The 25,748-nt window shown below is 39.4% G+C and overlaps 1 protein-coding gene and 1 long non-coding RNA gene across 2 annotated transcripts; one reads left to right on the top strand and one right to left on the bottom strand.

The window, feature by feature from the left end:
- Nucleotides 1-357: 357 nt before the first annotated feature.
- On the bottom strand, nt 358-24,992 carry dcn (decorin). Its single transcript, XM_039668449.2, has 8 exons — nt 24,471-24,992; nt 15,916-16,168; nt 10,240-10,352; nt 6,063-6,276; nt 5,729-5,842; nt 5,547-5,640; nt 4,106-4,244; nt 358-1,520 (listed from the first exon to the last, which is right to left on the bottom strand). Exons 2-8 carry the CDS (start codon nt 16,151-16,153, stop codon nt 1,320-1,322), a joined length of 1,113 nt encoding a protein of 370 aa, XP_039524383.1. The 5' UTR covers nt 16,154-16,168; nt 24,471-24,992; the 3' UTR covers nt 358-1,319.
- LOC148965190 (uncharacterized) lies at nt 14,296-21,551 on the top strand. The gene is made up of 3 exons (XR_016149808.1): nt 14,296-14,380; nt 14,490-14,649; nt 21,114-21,551. It is a non-coding gene; the product is annotated as an uncharacterized LOC148965190 (long non-coding RNA).
- Nucleotides 24,993-25,748: the final 756 nt, after the last annotated feature.

Here is a 25,748-nt window from a genome sequence, read left to right as displayed (position 1 = left end):
AATTTTGTGCTTTGTGTTTGAACTTGAGCAAAGGCTGTATAATTCATATGAATGACACAAACACATCAATTTAAACAGTTTTGGTAGAGAAAGAAACCAGAACTAGCACCCAAACGTGACATTTTTACCGTAGCTTTTCAAGGTCTTCTGTGACTGTAGCATCCATCCAAGAAGGTTTGCCTTGTGTTATTTTGAGGTATCATTCAAATTCATTTACCTGAAAGTGAAAACCAACCATGTGCTTGATTAAACCACCCAGTGAAAGTTCCCAGAAAGCATGGTGAGAGATTTGACTGTTTATTTGGTTCAAAAGACACCTGTGTCGGAGCCCTCATTGGACAGAGAGAGAGAAAGAGAGAGAGAAAGGGATTACCTTTATTTGCCGATATATTAAAGTCCAAACTACTGTAAGTGCTTGTGCTTCAAAGCATTGATAGGATTCTTTTATACAGCATTTATATACAGCGTCTATACAAGAGACATTCATGACTCTCATGAAAGCAGGAGGTGTCCACGTCCGCCGTCTCCCTCCCGATCCTTCCAGACTGAAACACAGACGATCAACAAACACACACACACACACAAAAAGAAAGAAACACACACACTCGCACAAAACACCACAGTCTTTGAGAAGCTGAGTAGAAAAAGCATGCGTATACGTCGGGGAATCGTTTGTGGAAATGACAATAGTGTATTCTACATCTCGAAGCGCTACGTTGAACTGGACAGAGAAGACGGGATCCAAGGAAACTAATGAGCGCAAATGTCACCGAAGCATTGAGACGAAGAGAAACTCGTACAGCCCAGCTCCCTGTTTTCTCCCATTTCAATTGATTACGAGGGAACCAACGATCTGAAGTAGCGCTACACGGAAAGTAATAACTGAGTACATTCTAGCATACAAGCTTTTGTTAATTGTTAACCCCTTGCTGCCCGCTCCGCAGGCCAGCGGAAAACATAGAAGATCCGAGACGGACCTTCGAAAAACATCATTTCGTCTGGGCGATTTGCGCTATTGGATATTCGAAGTGGTCATGGCTTTACTTTATTTCGAAACTTTGTACAATTTCGGTTCTCCTTTGCATAAACTGCACTTATAGCAACACATTGTGTATGTTCAGTACAATACTGATATGCATTTGGCTATTTGAAAGTATCATGTGATATCTGTCCAGTAAAGTGCATGTTGAAAATGGAATTGTAGTTTATTTCGAGTTAACTGAGATATGACATTCAGACTAAGTTATGTGCTTGAAAGGATTAGGCCAGACAGGAAGGGGCGGGATGAAAACAGTGACTGAGCCGTCTGATTGGACGCTCTATTTCTTCCTGTAGTTGCCCAGTTGAATGGCCGAGCGGTCGAAAACACAGCGGAAGGTGATTGGCTGGACCTCCCAATAGGGCACTGGATTGCTGAACAGGCTAATGCCCGAGTACATGGCCTTCTTTGTATTATAGCCGGGTGGGCAGAAGTCCTCGGTTCCCACAGTAGCAATCTTGTTGGCGTGAAGGTAGATCACCTGGAATTCAGAATGAGAGCATGACAATGTGCGACTTAAAGGGTCATTCCACCTCTGGAAAGATGAATGTGTATTTAAAATGGGTCATTTATGTAGAAAAAATGTGAAATTATTTTGCTTTCTAGACTGAGAAAAGCCAGAAAATGTATTTTTGGGTTATGTGGATGAAAGACAACAACTCCCAGAATGCACTTGCTTCGCTGCCCTATAGGAGGCCACGCCTACCGGTAACACACCGCAGTTGTTAGAGGGTAACTAAACCCCTGGTCAGAGCCTGACTCCACCCACTGGCAATATTTGAAAATGCTGAAAAAGTGGGCAGACCCCAGCGGAGATAGAGGGGACGAAATAGATGCTAAAACACTCCATCCTGATCGTTTTCAATACTCGCAATTCCAACTCCCGACTCGCTACAGTGGTTTTGACGACACAAGATGGTTTTTATACTGCCAAGGGCGTAGTTCGAACCAAGAGCGTGGTGAGCTGAAACCTACGTACGTCACAAAGTGCGGAACATCCAATAGGAAAATTCAACTGCAGTAGCCACCGTTCAACCTGAAGAGGGCAGCACTAAGACGTTTTTACACCATATATTGTAGAAATAAAACACTTTATACACAAATGTCAAAAAAGTTACTCGAATCAATGACTGGTATTAATAAAGATCAATTCTTACAGATCATTAACTAAAAAAAGTAGATTAAGTGTTTAGTTACTCTTTAAACAACAAGTCTAGGCTACTAGTGAGTCTAAAAATGTGTATCGAAATTGGCCAAAATGTCCGGGATTTGGCTATTGCGTTCTACAGTCGCTATTCAGCATGTTAACTGTGGCGAACGGGACGAGTGAGAGCCGTGCGGAGAACGGCGCGAGGCCAGTGGCGTGATTACCAATGACCTGTGATACATAAGTTACCGCTCTCGCATCTCTCACGGAGGAGCGGGAATTTTCTTAGCAATGTTAAAACGCACATAAACCGAACACTTTTTAGCGTTCATGTAAACGCTACATTCAGATTCACCAATCGGAATTAATTTAGTTAGATTGAAACAAAAACAATGAATGGCGACTGCAGAAAGCAAAAGCTGAATCCCGGACATCGACGGCCGGACATGTCCAGGAAAAAGAGGACGGTGACCCCTAAAGTTAATAACGTTACTAAAAAAGATGGCTGACACTATGTGTAGTCCCAATCCTCCATAATGCATCCGTCTGCGTATTCAGTACCTTTGTCCATATTTTCAAAAAGTTTCTGCCGGTGAAATGAAACGCACTGGCACTGATCTCATCTGTGATTGGTCTGTTAGTGCATTAGGTCCAACCCCCTTTGGGCGGGTTTGAAAGGGTGGGAATTAGCGCTTGTTGTCTTTACAGAAATACCCCCCTCTTACAGTTGACATAAAATGATGATTTTTGCGTCTTTGTAGGAGGAAGTGAAAAAGGTAAATAGCAGGGGAAAATGAGAGAGTGTTGCACGAACATTCAATAGTTTAACTGGGTTTCTAACAATGGAAAGCTTAAAGGAGTAGTTCACTTTTGAAAAAACTTTTGCTGATAATTTGCTCACCCCCATGTAATCGAAGATGTCCATGTCTTTCTTTCTTCAGTCGAAAAGAAATTAAGGTTTTTTATGAAAACATTCCAGGATTTTTCTCCATATAATGCACTTCAATGGGAACCAGACGGTTCAAGGTCCAAAAGAAACTTTAAGTACAAACTGCAAACTGTTCAAAGGGCTTTAAACGATTCCATATGATGAATAAGGGTCTTATAAAGCGAAACGAACGCTCGTTTTATAAATAAATAACAAAGTTTAAGTTTTATAAGCTCAAACGCTCCCCTTGCTCTGTTCTGTAACGCACTCCTGTTTGAACTCGTTCATCAAAATGAACAAATCTTTTTCCGAGTCATTTGGTTCATTCGGCGAAAGAAACGGACAAATTGATTCGGAAAAAGATTTGTTCATTTTGTTGAACGAGTTCGAACAGGAGAGTCACAAACATGCACCACAGAACAGAGCAAGGCGAACATTTGATCTTATAAAACTTAAACTTTGTTATTTAAAAAAAAAAAAAAAGCGATCGTTTCGCTTGATAAGACCCTTATACATCGTCTGGAATCGTTTAAAGCCCTTTGAACAAGTTTGCAGTTTGTACTGAAAGTTTCTTTTGGACCTTGAACCGTCTGGTTCCCACTAAAGTGCATTATATGGAGAAAAATCCTGGAATGTTTTCATAAAAAACCTTTATTTCTTTTCGACCAAAGAAAGAAAGACATGGACATCTGATGACATGAGTAAATTATCAGCAAAAGTTTTTTTAAAAGTGAACTACTCCTTCGTAATGCAAGTGGGTGGAGTGACCCTTTAAAGTCACCATGAAATCAAATACAGCAATAGCAAACCACAACCATCCAATCAATTCCCTATAGACAAAATTAGGCCCTGCCCTACATTTTTTGTTGTGTTCTAAAAGCCGTTTCACTCAGATATATACGATCTTACGAGGGAAGACTATTGCAACTTCTGTTTCATGCTGATTTTAAAGATTTGTGGAAATGGTGTTCACTTGTGTGGGATCTCTCACCTGAATGTATTTGTGTTCTGGAAGGCCGGACGGGATCGTAGTGAGCACGTTATTGTCCAGGTGAAGCTCCCTCAGGTGAGGCACATTGGCCAGAGAGCCGTTCTCCACCACACTGATCTCATTATGGCTTAGACCAAGCCTGAAAACACACAGTGATATTATTATTAATGAAAATGAAAGCTAAAGCACATTTTTATTATTTGAAATAAAAAGAACAAACATAAGTGGAAAAAACTCAAACAAAAAAATAAATAAATAAAAATAAAAAAAGAAGTAGTTTTTGATTTTTGATACATGGTTATAGCTACATTATTATTAAAAAAATGTTTTATTTTATGTTTTTTTTTTTTTAAAAAGAAGTATCTTAGGAAGAAGTCTGAAAATGCAGTGATATTGTGAAATATTATTATTATTCCTATTTGAATATATTTTAAAATGTAATTTATTCCTGTGATGGCAAAGCTGAATTTTTCTTCAGTGTCACATGATCCTTCAGAAATCATTCTAATATGATGACTTGATGCTCATGAAACATTTCCCATTATCATCATCAATGTCGAAAACATTGAAAACGTTGTGCCACTTAATATTTCTGCGGAAATCATGACACATTTTTAATGTATCATGGGGTGGTGATTGCACAGTGCATAAGACACATGCCTTTGGTGTGAGAGACCCAGGTCTCAAATCCACTGTGAGACACCAATGTGTCCCTGAGGAAGACACTTAACCCCTAGTTGCTCCAGAGGCGTGCGACCCCTGACATATATAGCAGTTGTAAGTGGCTTTGGATAAAAGTGTAAGCTAAATGAATAAATATAAATGTAAAAAAAAGACATTATCATTTTAATATTATAAAAGTCCATAATTTCACTTTTGATATATGTATCGCATCCTTCCTAAATAAGTATCAATATCTTTCATTCTAGAAAAAACAAAGAAACTAACCCACAGATACATTCCCAGTGGTGTTTTGCTACATAAAGAAACAATTCTACCTATATTATTGATTTCCATCATCAAATATAATCAGAATTATGAGACCAACTGCTAAACAATCTTCCAGTCTTCTTATACGAGTCAAAACTCTATAACAACTCGGCTGTGATTCAGTCTCGGCATGAACAGTGGAAAATCTGTGTAATGAATGTTCTTATTTCTCTGTGTGATCCAAAGCAAACTGATCCATGCAATGACGTCATGCTGTTTCAGTCTCACAAGGTGTGTGAGCCAACCATCACCTCCAACAAAGCTGTTCTCTTACAAATTCTAAACACATCTAATGATATTTGAATTATGATTTCCTCTGTATCACACGCTTTTCCTCCTGAGTTAGATTGTGAGTCAGACATTTTTAGCTGTTTCTGTCCAGGCTCTTTAAGTTAAATTGGTTGTTTGCACAAAAACGAGAGAAATGTATAAAGGAGAAAGATGTATTTACTTGGACAGGTTCTTCAGGCCCTTCAGACTGTCTGCGGTCACTTTAGTGATCTTGTTTCCATCCAAGTGAAGTTCAAAAAGAGAGCTGGGCAGACCTGGACGTTTTTGACACAAATGAATGTGATTGATTCATTGAAGTGAAAGGGATATCCATCATCATTCACAATCAGGATGATTCTGTACCTTTGGGAATGGCAGTGATGTTGGTGTCAGCAATTCGTATGTAAGAGACCCTCTTCAGATCAGCAAAAGCACCATTATCAACTCCAGAGCTACTCAGAGGGTTAGAGCCCAGCTCTGCAATGGGACAGAGTCAAAATGTGCATTAGTTCACAGTTAGATATACACAGAAATGCGATACTTTTACACTGCTGATTTGATAGTGCAGGATAATAAATAAAATAATAATATAAGACTAAGAACGAGCCTGCATGTATAATATTAATAAAACTGATGATTGATGTTTTAATTTATATAACAAAGAGGCCACTCCACTGACGGTTTTACCCAGACCTACCCATGACGATGACATTGGCCATGCCGGAAAAGGAGGTCTTCTTTATCTTGTTAATCTGGTTCTCGTGAATGCGCAGCTCCTGGAGGCTTTTCGGTATGTTTGCAGGAACTTCCTTCAGAAGGTTCTTGGACAGGTAGAGTCTCTCCAGGTTGATCAGAGAAGAAAAGGCCTTTGCATGAATAATGGTGATCTTATTGTTGACCATGATGAGTGTCTGAAGGCGGGAGAAGAAAAGGAAATTGATGGTTATTTCAATCTTAAGCTGTTTTAGTGTTTTGGCGCTTTTACACATCACAGTACCGACTCGACTCGACTCGGCTCGGCTCGGCTTTGTTTGGTTTTACACTGTGTAAAAGTTGTACCTGTTCCTGCTTTCGGGTACTTTTTTTTGTACCACCTCCTGCAAGGTTCTGAGCGAACTGAGCCAAAGTCCTTTTCGGTAAGTCCTGCCACTTGGCCGCCATCTTGGCAACGCCTCCGGGCAGCTACTGTATTTCAGACTAACAAGACCAGGCTCTTATCTAAATGAATGGGCAGATCACTGGTCACTAGGACATAAAAACTGTAATAAAATATGATAAAAAAAATCGCTGAAAAGTTTGATGACTTTGCGCCAAAATAAGGAATAAGGTTTAAAACGCATTTTCTCCACAGGTTATACTTTTACTGTGCATGCGTAAGGGTTCTCTCGCTCTCTGTCGAGAGATTCTGGGAGATTTGAACTAATTTGCGGTCATGAGGGAGCCGCTATCAATCTGCGGGAGACTCCCGGAACTTGCGGGAAACTTGCGATGTCTGATATTTACACAACTAACACATATTAAATCTGCCGCCTTTTCAAACCAAGCGTGCCGCACAAGCCCTCAAAAGTGAAGCCAAAATGACTCGATCGCCCCCCTGTGGCCGGATCTAGTATAGCTCATAAGCCCCGCCTCCCCATGTTATTCAATGGGACGCGAGACCAACTAAACAATTAAATTACACTCCACATATCCTTTTCCCAAAGATAGTTTCTGTCATTTACTGTAGTTTCTATCACGTTGATGTAATTCAAGTGTTCGTTTTTAAAATAAGTTTGTTTTTAGTTAGTTATGTAATGATAAAATAACGGTGCTCTGACATCATGATTGACAGCTGTGATTGACAGGTTCTCTGTGCGAGGTAGTCACTGAAGCACCAGCGGAATTTTTTCATAATGTTGATTATGTGGTTAGTAGTTGTATTTACCTTATTTTAAGGAGGTTCGGCAATCAGCAGACACCATTGGAGAAGAACGAAGCAGACAGAGCCCAGAGAGCAAACTGACATTGAATCAACGTGGAAACGACGTCTCTCATGACATCGAAACAACGTTGATTTTGCTCATCGAATTAACGTTGAGCCTAAATCAGACGCGGCATTCTTCAAAGCTAAATGAAAATGGAAAATTGGTTTGCTTTCATAACGTTGAAACAACGTTGATTTCAAGTTGTTTTTCCGTTAGTTTTGAAAGAATGACGCGTCTGACGTTGGTTCAACGTTAATTCGATGAGCAAAACAATGTCAGATCAACGTTGTTTCGATGTCATGTTTCCACGTTGATTCAATGTCATTTTGCTATCTGGGAGGACACTTAATGAAAGTGCGGGACGTGTGCTTGCGCTTGATTCAGCGAGAATGAGGGCGAGGCCTTTATTTCGCGGCTTTACTTCCTGCTCACGACTGCGCATGACTGGTCCCGAAACACGCAAGTTCCAAGATGTCAGCGTCATATCGAGACACTGGCGGCTTCAGTTCTCTCTGATGGAAAAGCGCGAAGGGGCGTCGTCCATCTTTTTTTACAGTCTATGTTTCAAACAGTAACAAATTCTCCGCTGTCGCAAAACTCAACTGCACATGTGTCGGTGGAACCAGACAATAGGCATAAATGTGTCCCGGCTTGACTGTTAAAAGCAGACGATTGGCTTTCCAATGGGATGGGGCGGGGCATGTGCATACAACCGCCGTCTTTGGCATTACGGGTTTTCCCTATATAGTTGTATTAAGGATTGAGGAAGTGGCATGTCTCTAAATAAATAGTCTCTGGCTGAGACGAGCTAAGGCGATACTAAAATGTCACGTGAAAACAATGCGGACTGCTGATTGGTCAGAGAGAATCGTCACCATTCACTGCGTCATCATTTTTAAATAGTTTGGCCAGAGATAGTTACTAACTACTATTATGGCAACTCGGAAGAATACGGCGTGGTCAAACGAGGAGGTGCGGACTTTCCTTTGTTTGGTGGCCGAAGAGAGGATCCTGCGAGAGATTGATAGGGCAACGAGGAATGAAAGGCGTCGCTATGACGACCGGGTACTGTCTGCAATGGAAAACGGAACGAAAAGCGAGCCGAGCCGAGTCGAGCTGGTACTGGTGTTTTGTGTTTAAGTCTGTAATGTGCTTTTCACCCCAGATTTTCAGTCATAAAAAGGTCACTAGCTGCTTGCTATAATCTATAGTACATTCCAGCACATAAAAAAATATTCATTTATTTTCACTGCGATAATTAAATAGCGAAGGCTCACATAGCATTTTGGCAACATTTTCTCACTCTCTGTTCTGTTTGCATTCATCTCTCATTGGCGCCTAACAGATCCAGGCGCCATGTGAATGTTGAGCTTGGAAAGCGAGAAATAGCAAAGGGCCCTCGACGGGAGGCTGTATATTTATTGAAGTTCAGGAGGCTGAACAATGGATCCGCTCCAAAAGTGAATCATTACACTCGTGCACCTGGGAATGACACATTTCTCACACCGAGAGCTGGTTTCTAGAGAGGATGGATTGGAAACACAGAGGATTTCACATTCCGGATCATAAGTTTCCCCCAAGCGCTATTTTGTAAAGTGTCTCTCCAGAGAATTTTTGCAGTGTTTTCGAAAAATAGGAGCAGATATTTGCCTTCAAAGATCACTGTGGTTGCAACGCATAGTTTTAGCACCCAGTTCCACATTTTGGCAGACAAACAGCGTGCAAGTGTTTTCTCTGGAGTGTTTTTCAGTGCTGCTCAAGCATTTGTTTTTTGCTTTTAGTGTAGAATTTCTTTTATGTGAAACGAGCCTCACAAATGGCTTTGATTTGAAAATTTGGACATGTGTCCTTCGTGTTAAACAGTGGTGGAGGAAGTACTGAATCTCAGTACTTAAGTAAAAGTACAAATACCCAGATAAATATTTACTTTAGTAAAAGTAGAAGTAACACAATGACAACCATACTTAAGTAAAAAGTAAAAAGTACTTTATTTTAAATGTACTTTAAGTATTAAAAGTAAAAGTACTTGCATAACAATTTATTATCTTAATGTCTATTTTCTAATGATTAATAAAACATTTAATTCTAACTCATTCAACCTAATAGCCTACTCCTATAATGATGTTCAATAATGATGGGAAAAAAATGTCACCATTTCTGAAACAAGCTTGCAATTAGGCAATATCATGCTTATCCTTACTATATGTTAATAACTATGTTTGGCAGTAAACGCGATTCATTTATGGTGTAATTCTGAACCTCTTGGCTTGCCATAATCCTAACCAAACCAAACATATATTACACACGGTGTGTTTCCTATGCACGTAAAAACAAATTTTCGCGTATGAGTTGCATGATAAACATACTGCGTGTTAGACGCATTTAGTGTGACCGGGTTGATATACTGTATCTATGGCAACCAAACGTCACTCGTGAGACAAACGTGCAACGAACGGACGGTCAGATTAAGTTTTGGCAGGGGAAAAACTGATCAGAAAATGTAACGAAACTGTAACAGAAGTTGTAGAAATGTAGTGGAGTAGAAAGTATAATAATTGCTGCAAAATGTAACGAAGTAAAAGTAAAAAGTAGGCACTATTTATTGTACTTAAGTAAAGTAAAGATACGTGAAAAATGTACTTAAGTAAAGTAACGAAGTATTTGTACTTCGTTACATTCCACCACTGGTGTTAAATAGCTGGTTTCGAGGTCGTGACAAAAATATCACGCTGTCATTTTTAAGTATCAGAACGAGAGTAGCCAATTGGTCAAAATGAAATAGGATTTGTCCTGTGAGGACTTTAAGGGGGGTTTAGAAATGTCATTGCTTATACGATCCAATTTAGGGAATTAAAGAAAATGTGGTTTAAAAAGAGAACCAGGGAAAGAGTGAGTAATTGAATATCTCACTTGGAGACTCTTCAGGCCTTTGAAGTCGTTTTCTCTGATCTCTGAGATCTTGTTGTTCTGCAAATCCAGGAGAGTGGTATCAAGTGGAATTTTTTCTGGAACGTTCTTCAGACCTGAGAAACACAAAACGCAAGTAGTAAGTAGTAAAAAATGACACTGACGAAATGGGATAAGAGCTAATCTGGGCTTTTATGACTAGAATCTACTTTGAAATCAAATCAGCTGTGGACATATGGATCCTGGTCCAATACCAACAAATCATTCAAGAGTAAATTCTAGAACTAAATTGAGCTGCTACATTCCTGAACTGGAGTGGTCTTGGTTTTGGATGAGCTCCAGCTCCAGCCATCATTGTATAGATGAAACTGTTAGAAACTTTTACGAGCTACCATTCTACGTGTGTATTTAGAGAATCGTAAAGAAATGTCTGGACCAAGGCTAAAACAAGGACAACAACTATAAATAATATTATGAATACTATAAATATATTATAGTATAGTATATTATAAGTATACTATACAATACTATAAGTATATTATAGTATAGTATAGTACAACTATAAATATATTATCAAATTAATAAACAAGTATGATGAATGATGAATATGCAGTTGACTTTGAACCAATCAATTTTAGGGGTTAGAGCTTAAGTAACACAGTAAAAAAAAAAAGTCAGTGAGTTATGATGATGGTTCACATACACGTTTTTGTGTTTCGAAACAGTTCTGAAAGTTCATTGAGTTGATCATAGACAGCTGTTATGCTAGATATCTCAACGCTTTTCTTGGAAGGATTATATATGCTGTATGATGCTGTCAACTGCGAAAGCTGACATAACAATTCCACAATTTGATTTTGCCAACATTGGACAACATGACGCAGCTTTCATTTAATGTGCTGCAGGCCATGGAAACAACAAGTCACACTTTAATATTTATGAACGTCTTTGCAATATATAACAAAAATATTTAAACAAAAGTGCATATATTTTAAATAAAAATAGCTCAAACACACTGTTTTTGAATCAAAACATTTTAAAAAAAAAGTTTTATCATAAACTTTGCATCATTAACAAATTAAATTCATACATTTACAGTCCAAAAGCGTTTTAGTTTCAAACATAGGAAAATAAAGGTAAACACATATCCACATATATAAACATAAATATATCTGCTTTACCAACTCTAAAAGCTCTTTAGGCAGAGCCTTGCACAAACATTGTTTGGTCTTGTTTTGTGGTGGGTTTCCTCATCAGTGCATGTGTATAAACAGTTTATGAATATGTCCCTGTTAATTATATAACCACAGGACAGAGATCACAGCTGGACATATCACTGGTGTCGAGATGTCTCATAAATGTTCCTTTCGTTCTCCTCTGTTTAGTCTCATTTTATAGTGGTCGCAATCAATGTAGGTCAAAGAGTGTTTCATTATGGACTATATTATCATTATTTAATCCCAAAAGCACTAAAAATAACATCATTAAATCTTTCAGGGGAAATCCCAATTTTAGTTTTAAAATTAAACCCAAATGTCAGTAACATATTCAGAATGTGCAGCTCATTGGCAACCCTTAGGTCGTGTGTCCACCAAAGCCTTTTTCCACGCTCCTGCCGTATGTTTTCAATTGATTTCAATATGGAGCGCCGCGTTTTTTAAACGATATGAGCGTAACGAGACGCTGAGCGTTTTTTTTACGCTATAGCGCCGAGCGCCCGGCGTTTTTTACTGGTCGCTGGGAGTTAAATATGTTCAACTTTGGATAAAACGCAGTGCTCATCACTGTCACTTTTTATCCAGCCATCCAATCACAGTGGAGGAGGGGCGGGACTAATACCACACCGACCAATTGTCACAACATTCAACTGCTGCGGATATTCTGTATCATAGCAACGAAACGTCTCAACGGAAAAAAAAGCACGGCGTCTTCAGCAGAGCATCTAGCGTTTTCAGCTGGCTAAAAACGCTTTGGTGGACACACGGCCTTATGGAACGAAAAGATTTTTTTTAATTTAACCACTGAAATCAGAGAACAACACAAAACCATTGTTAACAGACCAACGGATGCTAGTCCTTATATTGGTGAGAAGAATAAAAACATGAGATGCTGTTTAATCCACAAGATGAGTCACACTTCCATGTTTCTCTACACTATGAACACTCAAAAAAAATAGCGTCTCTTGTACCAGAGGAACCTTTTCATAATTAGTTATTCATTGGCGAAAGTACACACTTTTTGGCGTGTTCACACCAGAGGAACTTGGAACAAATTTACAAGGAACGCCTTTCGGGAAAACTAAATCAGCTCCTACTTCAGAGTAGGGAGTAACAGCCCGTTCTCATCCCAAGACGTCATCTAACTGACGCTTTTGACCATACTTCAACATCCGACGTTTTAGGGTACCTAATCCTAGCTATCTAATCCTAACCCTACCCCACACCTAAACCTACCTGCGTCATCAAACAACTGACGCTAAAGGTAAAGGGTCAGTTGGATGATGCCCTAGGATCGTCATCTAACTGACGTTAAAGGGTACCCTAAAACGTCGGATGTTGACGTATGGTCAAAAGCGTCAGTTAGATGACGTCTTGGGATGAGAATGTGTAGGGAGTATCCAAGCACAATAGGAACTACCAGTGACGTAAGTGTACGTTGATTGGACCGAACACATGCCATATGAAACAGCAGCCGCCATTTTTAAAAAGCTAATGTTGACGGCATTTATCGAAATTTTATCATTTATCGGCCTTTGTCTGCGCTGTTGTGTTGTTTTCTCAGTCTCAATGATATTCAGCACTCATAGGCCGTGTATCCACCAAAGCGTTTTTAGCCAGCTGAAAAGGCTAGACGCTCTGCTGAAGACGCCGTGCTTTGGGCGCTTGAGAGCGTTTTGGCAGCGCAGCGTTTTTTCCATTGAGACGTTTCGTTGCTAAGATACAGAATATCCGCAGCAGTTTGAATGTTGTGACAGTTGGTCGGTGTGGTATTAGTCCCGCCCCTCCTCCACTGTGATTAGACGGCTGGGTAAAAAGTGACAGCGATAAGCGCTGCGTTTTATCCAAAGTTGAACATTTTTCAACTCCCAGCGACCAGTAAAAACGCCGGGCGCTCGACGCTTCAGCGTGAAAAAAAACGCTCAGCGCCTCGTTACGCTCATGCCGTTTAAAAAACGCGGCGCTCCCATTGAAAACAATTGAAAACATATACGCCAGACGCGTGGAAAAACGCTTTGGTGGACACACGGCCATAAGCTGTCATAGGAGATTTAGCCCTCCATTTTGCTTTTTCCATCACATTACATACACATTACATTTATTCCATTTCAATTATCATGAATCCCACGACACAACAAAAACACAGCTCTGATCACAGCGTCCTCCATTCTCCAGTTATTGACGCTGTTGAATGCTGCGTTTAAAAGACGCTGTTGTCTGTCGGTGTAAATTCAACCTGGAAATTGGCTCTAGGGGAATATTTAGTTATATGGGGAACTGGCCTGGCGGCTTCCTATATAACTACCAGGTGCAAAAGCCCCAAATGAATACTGTATACTTAACCCACTTTCTAATGAGAAATACATAATATCACCTGGTACCAAAAATTGGTTAGCAAGTAAAAGCACAAGCAGGCTCTTAATCAAACTTTCCTAGACAAACAATCTCAATTTTTGCCATTGGTTGTTCTTGGGTTCTGGCATTGTTTCCAGACGGTTTTCCCTGCAGCTGCAGAGCTGTATAAACTGGGTCACATATTTCACTGGGAAGAGGTGAAGTTAGATGGAGAACAGATCTGTCGGCACACCTTATCCCCTCCCTCTCTCTATTCTTTTCCAGGTCTGTTTCAAGCCAAAAGACCTGCGGAGCAGATGAGACTATTTGGTCTTCTTTTTTTATTTGTCCTTGTTCTCAACCCCATTTTCGTTCTCGTTCTTTCTCCGTCCATTTCAACTAGAGTCGAGTGTTAATGTTACGAAAGAATGGACTTGGCCCTTTCTGAGAATTGCTGTTCTCGTTTTGCCTGATCAACAGTATTTCTTTCCAAACAGACGTTCAGCCTATCAAACAGTCCTCTGAGTAATTTCCTGTAAGAAAAAGCTGTGCTAACAGAGACAACATGCTTCAGCAACTTGCGGGATAGAAGGGTAGAGAAATAAAAAGTCATCTTATGACAAAGACAATGAAACTATCGCAGAACATACAGTATCTATATCACTCTTTTGTTTCTATTGCTCTTTTCTATGTAAATCACAGTGACTCTGTGGACAGGGCAGCTTTACAGGAAGAGAAACGGAAATCGTTGGAAGTAACCTGATAAAAGAACAGCCTTTCTCAAGCATTACACACATCCCTGGGGATTCAATTAGGAAAATGAGGCAGCCGTCTGGAGGTTAATGCCTAGTCGTCTATGGAAGTGAGTGCAGTTAACAGCATATGAAAACATTTAAAGGGGTTTTGAAAAAGTGACCCATGCCTCAACAATGGGCAGATCAAACAAAAAAAGAGAGTTTCTGTTGACAGCTGCTTGGACTTTGACAGTTTATCCCATGACAAAACTGACATCAGGTGTAGGACAAGAACCAACATTCAAGGAAAACAGTGAAAGTTAATAAATATATTAATTCGTGCTGTCAAATCGATAGATCACATCTAACATCAAAGTTTATAAATATGTGTGTGTGTGTGTGTGTAAAAGGAAAGTTAGAAAAGTAGAGCTGTATTACATTTTCAACATGCAACTTACACTATTAAATGATTGCTTACTACCAAATGAATGTTGGACAAGACACACTAAAAATATATATATTTTTTACTTGTTTTCAAGTAAAAGATCTAAATATTATCAAATCAAGATAAACCAACGCACATCACAAGGCGTCATCTAACTGACAATTTTGACCATGCTTCAAAATCTGACGTTTTAGGCACCCTTTAGCGTCAGTTACGTGTTACTAAAGGTAGATGACGCGGGTAGTTTTAGGTCTGGGGTAGGGTAAAGGTTAGACGCGATCCTAGCGCGTCATCTTATTGACGCTAAAGGGTGCCTAAAGCGTCAGATATTGAAGCATGGTCAAAATGTTTCCCAAGGCGTCAGTTAGATGACGCCTTGGGATGAGAATGGGCTGAGGCTATATTATGTACTTAAAAATAAAAACTTTTATGTTAGATGCGATTAGCCTCGATTAATCGATTTGACAGCACTAAAAACAATTCATTAAATGAATTTGAAAAAAGATGGGAAAGTTTATAAAGATAAGCTTTGATGTTGGCTTGATAAAGCCGATTGATAAGCCATTACTATTTGGTTTCTGTAGTGTTCTGAGTGGTTTCTAGTGTGTTGCTAGAATCATGCAAGGGGGTTGCTAGGCAGATGCTTGAGTGTTCTGCATGGTTGCTAGGGTGCTGCAAGTCACTTACTTGGGTGTTCCGGGTAGTTACTAGGGTATTAAATTACAGCTTGATAGATTGAGTTTTGAAAACTTTATGTGGGCTATCAGATGGATAACAAACAGATTGTGGCCAGTCTGGGGGTTTATTCATAAAGTCAAAAAGTTTGTTGTTGCCATTGATCATTTTACCATGTTGCCCAAATCCAGTCAGAATCATAGTGATAAAAAAAATCTCAAGAACATCAGCAACTTTCATCAAGCAGTCTAGTTTAGTTTCACAAAGTGTTTACCTAGATCAGAACACTGGGCCACTCGCAGGTGACACTGGCACCGGAAGGGGCAGAAAGGTCCCTCAGGTCCATCGGGTAAAAAAGGTTGTATCAGAATGGGTGGTTTACGAGTCGCAGGCAATTTTTCATCTCCTGAGCCCGGTTCATCCTCCATCATGAAGTCCATGAAGCCAGACTGACGGAAGGGCAGAGCCCAGCATACGGACACCAAAAGCAGGGAGAGACAGGCCGATTTCATGTTGCTGATGAAGGCCTATGGGTAAATGGAGAAGAGGTTAAAGGTGAGGGGTGATATGCTGGATATGTGATAGTGAGAGGTCAAAAGTCAAATGACAGATGTAGAATGCATGAATGTGACTGAGCAATGTGGGTTATTACTCAGCAGAGATGAGGTCAGGGTTCAAATGTAGGCATATTAGAGTAGACGTCTCTGCTGGCTATTGCTGCAACTTGTAATGGTGTTAGACTGATGGTTAGCCTACCGTATACATTTAATAAAATAAGAGGATTCATTAAATTAAGAACAGAACCTCATGGGTTGAAAGTATTTCAAATTCTCCTTAATTATTCCTAAAAATGATTCATACATTTTTAATCACGTCTGGCATTTGTAATTAAGGGAATCAAACCATTAAATCAAATGCGGTAAACCAGGAGTTTCCAAACTTTTTGCTTAGGACTTGAAATATGATCTCCCTCACATTGGCATAAAATACAGTATTGTTCTGAAGTTTGGGGCAGTTTTGAAAGAAATGAATAGCAAGAAAGCATTAAGTTGATCAAAAGTGACAGATTTTGTCCAATAAATGTAGTTCTTTTGAACATGTATAGAAAAATATTGTAATAAATAATAAGAAATGTCTCTTGAGCATCAAATCAGCATGTTAGAATGATTTCAGAATCATCATGTGACACTTGAGTAACGACTGTAGCATAATCAAATATTGATTTGTGAATACAATAAATTAATTGTGATTATTCTCAATAATATGCAAACAGTCTTTAGAAAGCAAAATTAAACCGTAATAATATCAAATTCTATAAATATTCTATGATGCTCCCATTCTCATCCTTTAGCGTCATATAGAACGCTATATGACAAAATGGCGCTATACTACGCACATGGCACCCGTTATCGTTAATATAACACGCGCTGTGATGGGTAGGTTTAGGTGTGGGGTAGGGTAGGGTAGTCTCGTATTACGCTAAAGGATTTATGACGACTTGGGTTCACGTGTTATATTAACGATAAAGGGTGCCATGTGCGTACTGTAGTATAGCGCCGCTTTGTTCTATGTGACGCTAAACGGGCTGGGGTCCCTGAAAACCCCTGCCATATACTGTTAAAAGGACAACCCTGCACTCTGTGTTTGTGAAAACTGTTGAAAGTTGACCTAAGTTGACCAAACTCATTCATGTCATAAAACCATCTCAGAGAAAGTGCACAAAGTTGACCACAAGCCCACACATAAACATATGTCTGAGGAGAAGTTGAACTCCGTTGAATGACGAGGAAATTGTAAAGTAGGTACAGTAACTCCAAGAGCCCTTTTCAGGGTCATCTCAGGTCCATGTAATCAACATACAGCATAATTACAGTAGTTCAAATCCTCCGGGCGGCCACATCACTTCCACTGTGCCTCTGTTGTTAAACTCTGGAAACCCAGAAACTGACCTTGACAACCTTCGGGAAAAGATGACTTCCCTTTCCTATTCTCAAGCAGTAGACAGTGATGCATACATTTAATCTTAGTGCAGACCTATAGAAGATGAATTAAGCCAATTTCTACAGTACAAGCAAATGGAGTGTAGATCCAAACATTAGTCTCAAAAGACAAACTTCAAAACCCGAAGAAAATTTATCAGAACTTTAAAACTCCTACAGGTCCTATTCATGGCAACTTAGATTCCTTGTTACTGAGGTTCCTTCAGCTCAGGTCCATGTCCATACAAAACCAGTATTCATGTTTCAAGAGAAACAATGAGAAATTGTAGTTTTATTCAACGCCATTTCAAAACAACAACTTACTGACCTCAATTTAGATATGCTATTTAATGTAATGTAATGTGTTCAGGCTTGGATACAATATCCATCCACCTTTGACCCAATGGGTAATGAGACGCTTTGACCAAACACATTGCAGAATCCCTTTGCCCTTTAACATTTAAGCTTTTGGTAGATTTACATTTAAGGTTGTTTTATGTACGTGCTTTCCTGGGAATTGAACCCATGCCTTGTGTCATGCTCAACCAGTTAAGCCATACGAATCCCTTCTTCACTATGCATTCCCAGCAAGAACGATGCCTCGTGAAAAGCCCTTTGAGCATTACAGGCTGTTACCACGAGCGATTCTGTTTGAAGGGGGATCATGGGAAGCTGTTGCTGCATTTGAGTTGTGTCCTGTCAACAAACCACAGGCTGCTATGAGAGCCAGGCAAACAGACAAGACAGATTGATGGTGTCATGCCATTGTTGGGAAAGTGCAGGCAAGGTCTAATGTTCACAGGCAGCAATCTCAAAACTTGGCTCTTGGCGAATAAATAAATTGGTAGTCTCAGTCGTCACGCCCATGGAACGTTGGCTGAAAGGCTCATGCATAAGACGAAATGGGAAACACTTCGAAGTCGTCATCTGATTGGTTGAATAATACAGGATTTCCGGGAGACGTGTGTGTCGCAAAGCTGTTGTGATGCCAAACCCCCTCATGGAAAAAGAAAGCCATCACGGTTACAACTGTGACAATAGCCATGTTTCCATCCACTTGTCAATCGAATTATCTGAAGTTCGGTAAAAAAAAACACATGTGAATAAAGCTGGCGAAAGTGTGTTTCCATCCAACGGCTTTAAAGAGAATAAAAACCTGTACGTAATGACGTCACATGCTGTTTTGCGATCAAATTGGTATATCGAATTGATTTAAGACATGTTTCAATTCATTTTCACACTGAATCGAACAACATTCGAGCAAACTTTTGCGAACAAAGTTTTGTTAGACAAAATGGATCGCGCCATCTACCAACAAATGATCAATATTTCACAAGTTGAAGCCTAATAATGCGTGCCAGCTGATAGCGACATATGTATGGGATAATGTATGCGAGGCGGTTGTTGAAGGGGTTGTTTTCGCTATAACAATCGCCTCGCTATATATTATCCTGCTTATTACATATAAATCAACCAAATAAATAAACAAATCAATAAGTTGACACAATATATTGACTTAAAAACGAGTTTATTGATTTAAAAACGAGTATTGCAAACAGACTGGTTGGAAATGAACTGGCGTGTTGCAACCATAAAAGGGCCTAAAACTTAAAGGGTTAGTTCACCCAAAAATGAAAATTAAGTCATTAATTACTCACCCCCATGCTGTACCAAACCCGTAAGACCTTCGTTCGTCTTCGGAACACAAATGAAGATATTTTTGATTAAATTTGAGAGCTGTATAACTACCACATTGGCTGCCTAAAGGACTGCCTCTTGACGGCCCAGAAAGTCAATGAAGAAAATGTTTAAATATCCCAAGTGACTACCGTGGCTCAACTATATGTTTATCAAGCGACGCGAATACTTTTTGTGCTAAAAAACAAACAAAAATAACGAGTTTATTCGACTATTTCTTTTCTTCCTTGTAGGCCAGAAACGAGACTTCCTTAGATTTCCGCGACGCATGCGCGAGAATTGCGATCTGAAGTAGTGTAAGCAGATCGCAAATCTCGCGCATGCGTCGTGGCATGTAACGTTTCAATCAGCTTTTATCGCATTAGCCGTATATCGATCAAGATAAAATCCGATGAGACCGAACAAATTTCATTTGAGTCGATTTTCATGAAATTTCATCGAATTTGACTGTTTCCATAAGGTATTTTTCATTCGATATTACTTAATTCAGATAAAAACGTGTCGATGGAAACATGGCTAGAGAGCGCTGGGTTTTCAAAAGTATGTGAAGTTTGCGGCGCCATTGTTATTAAATGAATAATTTAGATGATGCACGGCGGTCTGTTATTATTGGACATCAACTTTTTATTTTCACACCCCTAAACATGACGTGGAATCAAAACAAACTGTGAGTGGTTACTTTACATGTCAGTCAGACGTCCTCTTGGGCGGTTCTTGGCCAATGAAAGCTTCGATGGAGACCTATTGCCATTAGTCTGAAAGTCTGACTACGCTAGACTAACAAATTGGTAACTTTATAAGGAACTCATGTGCCAACTTTGACTTCATTTGGACAAAAAGCGCCCATATAGTGAGCTACAACAAACTAGTTTGTAACCTGTTAATGAAAATGTAATGTGGCGCCACCGGCACCAGTTTAATGACGGACATTTATTGATGGACACGTGTTCGCTGGTCAAAAAACTGCATTTGAGTTTGACTTTTGTAAAATGTTAACAATATATTGATAAGTAACACATAATTTGTGTTGGGTTTTTTTTACCATCGGAAAATGATAATCATAAGCACAGGTGCGCCCCTGCGCTCTTTCGTGATGGATCTTACTCAAAGCGACTGACAGGCTATTTCTAAGAAATTTCTTTTTTGATTTATGATTGCTGCATATAATCATTTAATCACGTCATGGCAATGATATTAAATTATGGTTAATTCAAGGGTGTTAATATGCACATATTCGTTATCTAGCTAATTTTTGATAGTATATTATACTCTCTGTTCATCTTAACATGTATAAACGTAGTAAAACATGTTTTCTTAGGGCTTTAGCCCATGGCTTTATATTGTCTATATTAACATTATTATGGTTGATATTAATAGTAAATAAATCTAAAGCTTTTGAGACTATTATTTTGTTTTATTGAATGTGACCATTATGAAGTTTTACTAAATAAGCTAAATATAAAAGAAAAGTGAGCGGGGTGCCCTTTTTCAGTTTTAACACATGCCCCTCAAAAGGTCCGTGCACGGCCCTGAATAGGAGGTATTCGTTGGTAAATCAGGGTTAAAGCACACAAACATTAATCATTAATATCGCATGTATCTATGCATTTTGCGTTTAAACAACTTCAGAAACCTAAAAATTTGAAATAATGTTTCTGATTCATTGTATTTAACCAAATGTGATTAATTAAATATGTTTAATGTCATTGATTTTTAAATCAATATATTTTTAGATTTTAAAATGAAAAATGTATGGCTGGTTTAATTGGCTCAATTCACTCTCTTGGATCCACAGATCCCATCAAAGAGAAAGTAGCCGAAGACCAACTCAACAAGAAGGATGCTATGTCTCAGCAGGAACCAATGGAAAAGTGTCAGGTGGCTCAATGTGTCAACGATTATCAGGACTGAGTTTAAATAAACTTGAAAAGTGCTTTTTCACAGACGCACAGTTCTGTGCCTAACTCTCAGCTTCTGCCAGGCTGTTATACGCCCTCGGATTTGATTTCTCTCCGTCTGCGGGTCGGGCAACAGTCTGATCTAGCTGAAGTGCTTCAGAGAATCCAGAATCAGCACTGGCCTGCTTCTAGTCTTATAAATGTGGGCTCCTAATAATCAAGGACCATTTCAACTCTCAAATTCTCATTCTCCATGTATTTCTGCCCTTGTTTTCATTCTACCTTCTTGTCTTTCTTGAGGTCTGGATTGTGTCACAGCAGGTCTCATTTAAAGGGAGGGTGAAACGTCTAGTTTTCTTTTCTCTTTCCCTCCCTCAATCAACCAATTCTGTCTTGATGTGTGCTAAGATAAATTTGAGAGCCAAAGACATGGGGAGCTGTTTTGATAGAACATGTAAACTAATACATAATCTAACAGTGTAGACTAACACCACAGCTAACATAAATAGCTTATATACTGTATAAATACAGCACATACATTTGATTTTAATCTCAAGAAAGACTGCTCCACTACAGGTGGTTTATGTTACAGAATTGTGAAGTTTGTTCAGTAATTATAGTTCTGTATTGTATCTTTCAGACTGGATTGTGTCTTAGAAAGGTTGGTTTATCCAAACAGAACAAGTGATTTATGGGACAGTGTGGTGGAGATGAGGTCATGTGAGCAAACTCAGATTACAATATTCATGTTAACTGTTAAAAATAGTAATAGAATATGCACCCAACATGTAACTTGTACACATTACAATTACCTGTTACAATTAACTGCATTGCCATATAACAACTACATATTTCTCTTGTTTTTTTAGCAAAATATCTAAACATTCCATTCTAATTAAAGATAAATCAAGATAATAACTATTGTTTTCTAAAAAAAAAAAAAAAATACAAAAATGAAGGGAGATTTTTTTGCCTAAAATAAGAAAAAAAGAAAAAAGAACAACAAAACGTAATATATTAAGTAAAATAAATGTATCTTGATTTGAAATTTTTTAAGATCGTTTAGTTGCATATTGAAAATAGAATACAGCTCTACTTATCTTACTTTCCTTGTTCACACTCTCACACACACACTCACTGACCTTCTGCTCCTTTCAGCAATGACTCACAGAAAGGCATTTACTGGCTACAGGACATTTAAAACATATGTGCTCCCTCGCTCCCTTCATTTTAAAACATAAAAACATAGATGGTCCAATCTTATCAATGGACCCTGAAAACTGCCTCTTATTTATGAAAGCATTCGCCCACTAAAAGCTCTAAAATACCCAGAATTCCCCAAACACTAAGAGAATGCTTCAGAAATGTAATTATCTGCTCATTCCAATGAGTCATATATCAAAACAAAAGCACAAAAAGAGCAAAAAAACTAAATACGAGGACTTATTATTCAGCTCAACAAACTTCACTCCTGGCCTGCACCAGCATACAAGGGTTTTGACCACTGTGCTCACTGCGGTCTAACTGGTTCCAGACCACAAAACCAAACTCCAAAGCCACTGCCAGAGCACAATTAGACTTTCTCACAGATCAAAACCGTGGTTAAACCCATCAAAAAAAGTTTTTTCTTCAAAAGAACCTACCTCGAAAGCCACAAAAAGTCCTTCAGATATCGAATAAGCAATTATATGCTGAGGGATGGCTGATCCTTTTCCAAATAAGAAAATGAATGAAAAATGACCATGACTGAAATGTCCTTGATCCAAGACAACAGATTTAGTCAATCCCACTCTCTGACATTCAAGCATTCATCCTCTCACTTCCTCTTTCCATCTGTCATACGCAACTGCTTTGACTTTAGTTTGGTCCAAAGCTCCCATTTCCTGAAAGGGTTAAAAGTCAAATAAAGAGGGGAAAAGCAGACAATGACCAGCATGGATACCATTTATTGACTCTACCTTTCTAACATCACATAGTTTGAATTAAATGGAGACCTTTGGCTTCCAGAGAGTACTTATTGCATGGCCTGAGGATGTTGTCTTTGAAGGGAGGAAGAGAGGGTTTCCTGTCTTGGTACAAACTGTGTAGGCTATGTGGGTTCTGTTCACAATTAATGAAAAATCTAAACATAGCCCCAATCCCTAACCCCAACAAAAGACAAATAAAGTATTTCATTATTAGGCACCCACGAATTGATAGTTTAGACAAAGTGTCATCTCAAGCTCACAATTTACGCACATTGAATGCGTCTAAACCTTCGGCTACCTCTTCCTCTCCCGTCTCCCCCCTCCGAATGTTTTGAGTTAGCTGGGAATTTTGTGGTGGGATTACCAGGAAGTGCCTTGTCAAACTTCCCTACGATTGGAAGGAAGCTATATTATTAAAGGATTAATGAGACACCAGTCCCACGCTCTCGCTTTTCTCCTTCAGAGCGCTTTCATCCTTCAGCCGATATGGCTCAAGGCACTTGGCTTCCACGCCATGAATAAAGAGTTTAGGATGCGACTTTGAGCGAGTGGAGGCAAGCAGGCGCAGAGCGAGGCCAGAGGACAAAACATCTCTCCGAGGAGACCGGTGTTAGAAATCCTCTAGTGTTTTCAGGCCTTACATGAACTCTCTCTAAATGCCAAGTGGTGCACAAAAGGAAGAAAAACTGGGATGGAAAAGTCAGGACGAAGCAGTGAGAGTTAGGGCACTCGAAAAGTTAATGGCTTTTTCACAACAGTGAGTGTGTGAGAGGTTTTACAGAGCAGGGATACTTGTCGCAATTTGGAAGAGACAGAAAATGTCCTGTCCTCTCAAACTGAACAACAAATCGGCAATCAATTTGCATGAACACACACTTTTCTGGCTTCAGAACTTCAGATGATGAAGTTTTCTCATCAGAATGCAAACATGACCTTAATGCACATGCAAACCATCCATATGTATTGACAAGGTACAAATACACAGGGAGCTTCAAAAGAAAGGTATTTTTCAAATCATCTCTCAATTGCACTATATCTGAATTATTAAATCTAGAATGTGGCAGAATGAATCAAAACTTCCCTTAAAAGCTTCAAGCAAACAGCCTCATTTCTGCACCAACCTTTAATGATCTGCAGAAACCACCAAACCGCAGATTCCCAAGGGGTTATCCCCACATTTCATCAGTGCAAACCGTCAACCTCTCTTTGAGACGGTCGATCTGCTCTCTTAATCACAATCCCAACTTTTCAGCAGTCAGAGGAGTTAACAGGAAAGCCTGATCTTACCTGTACGTGCAGGAGCGCGTAGACGAAGATCCGCAAATCCAGAGAGGGCTGGAGCCGATGTGCAGCGCGGCAGGCCAAGGGCAGATCTTTGTGTGGACGCCTGCAGCCAAGATCAGGCAGGTGTGCTCTGTCAGGGGGGAGGGGGTGGAGAGAAGGACAGAGAGGGAGAGAGAGAGGACGAGGGAAGGGAGGGAAGAACAGGAGAGAGGGAGGGGTTGATTTCTTCGTCCCTTTCACATGAGACAATTGGAGAAGAACTTCCCCCCGTCCTGGAACGATCCAAAAGCAGTTGGAACGAGGGGGAAAAAAAGTTTGGAGACGAGAGGCTGGGACTATACAGGCATTGGCGGGCTCCCATTCTGTGTCATCTGGTAAAGATAGGGAGTTCTGGATACAACAAAAGCGTCTCCCCTTTCGGTGGACTTCACGCTGCGTGGTGGAAACATTCCCCTCCTTTCCATCCACCAAACTTTTGTTTCTTTTGAAACAAGAAACTTTTTCGGTGACCTGTAACCTCAACCACACACACACACATACAGCATTTCCAAATCCTTATTAAGCTTGTTTATTTGTACTGAGTAACAGGCATGGAAGAGCATTGAATGTGCAAATGGAGGAACCCAGAATGGAGGAGGAGGAGTTGGCTTGAGTTCAGCTAGTTACTGAAATCAAGACCCAGTTTTTCTTCTCTCTGTGTCTTTCTTTAGTTCGGTTATTCTACACTTGCCTGACTTTCTCTCTTTTTCCTGTCGAAATTGGTATGAGTCAATTCTCCAAAATCAGCTTTTGAGCTTTTCTGGCACATTTTCAGGAGACGGGAAAGATAAGCTGTACGTTTAGAAAGGGCTGATTAGGATTTCAGTCTCAAGCTTCATTCACACTGACAGTGATTTTATCACACCACTGGATGCCCTGCATTACTGGCCATTTGAAAAGGGTATGAAGATATGATCGCAAATGAGATATAACGTTAGGGGTGGGACGATACAGGTATTCAATTCTGTGGCGATATGTGATAATATCACGATTCGCGATATCTACGATATTCAATATATTGGAAGAAATTTCATCAATGATATATCACGATATATGTGACTGAAAAGAAAAAGAAGGAATAAGGAAATATGGAAATTTTATGCATTTATTAATGACAACATTTCCAACATTGCGCAAAGAAATATTCATTTGCATAACGTCAATTAATTGTGACAAAGAATCAGGTTTTTCCCGCTGGTAAAAAATGTACATTTTGGACGAGAATATGTTATATAACATGCA

The sequence above is a fragment of the Pimephales promelas genome, chromosome 24 (genome assembly GCF_988280905.1).
Source record: "Pimephales promelas chromosome 24, fPimPro1.hap1.1, whole genome shotgun sequence".
Taxonomy (NCBI): Eukaryota; Metazoa; Chordata; class Actinopteri; order Cypriniformes; family Leuciscidae; genus Pimephales; species Pimephales promelas.
Note: the sequence above shows the minus strand (reverse complement) of the source record. Positions and strands in the feature narration are given on the sequence as shown.

What these genes read in the sequence shown, in the direction of transcription:
- dcn (XM_039668449.2), bottom strand. Translation starts at nt 16,153, where the DNA reads ATGAAATCGGCCTGTCTCTCCCTGCTTTTGGTGTCCGTATGCTGGGCT. An exon ending in AAGGCCTGAAGAGTCTCCAA is followed by an intron (nt 6,277 to 10,239) that starts GTGAGATATTCA and finishes TCCCGCCTTCAG; the next exon opens with ACACTCATCATGGTCAACAA. An exon ending in GGCCAATGTCATCGTCATGG is followed by an intron (nt 5,843 to 6,062) that starts GTAGGTCTGGGT and finishes GTCCCATTGCAG; the next exon opens with AGCTGGGCTCTAACCCTCTG.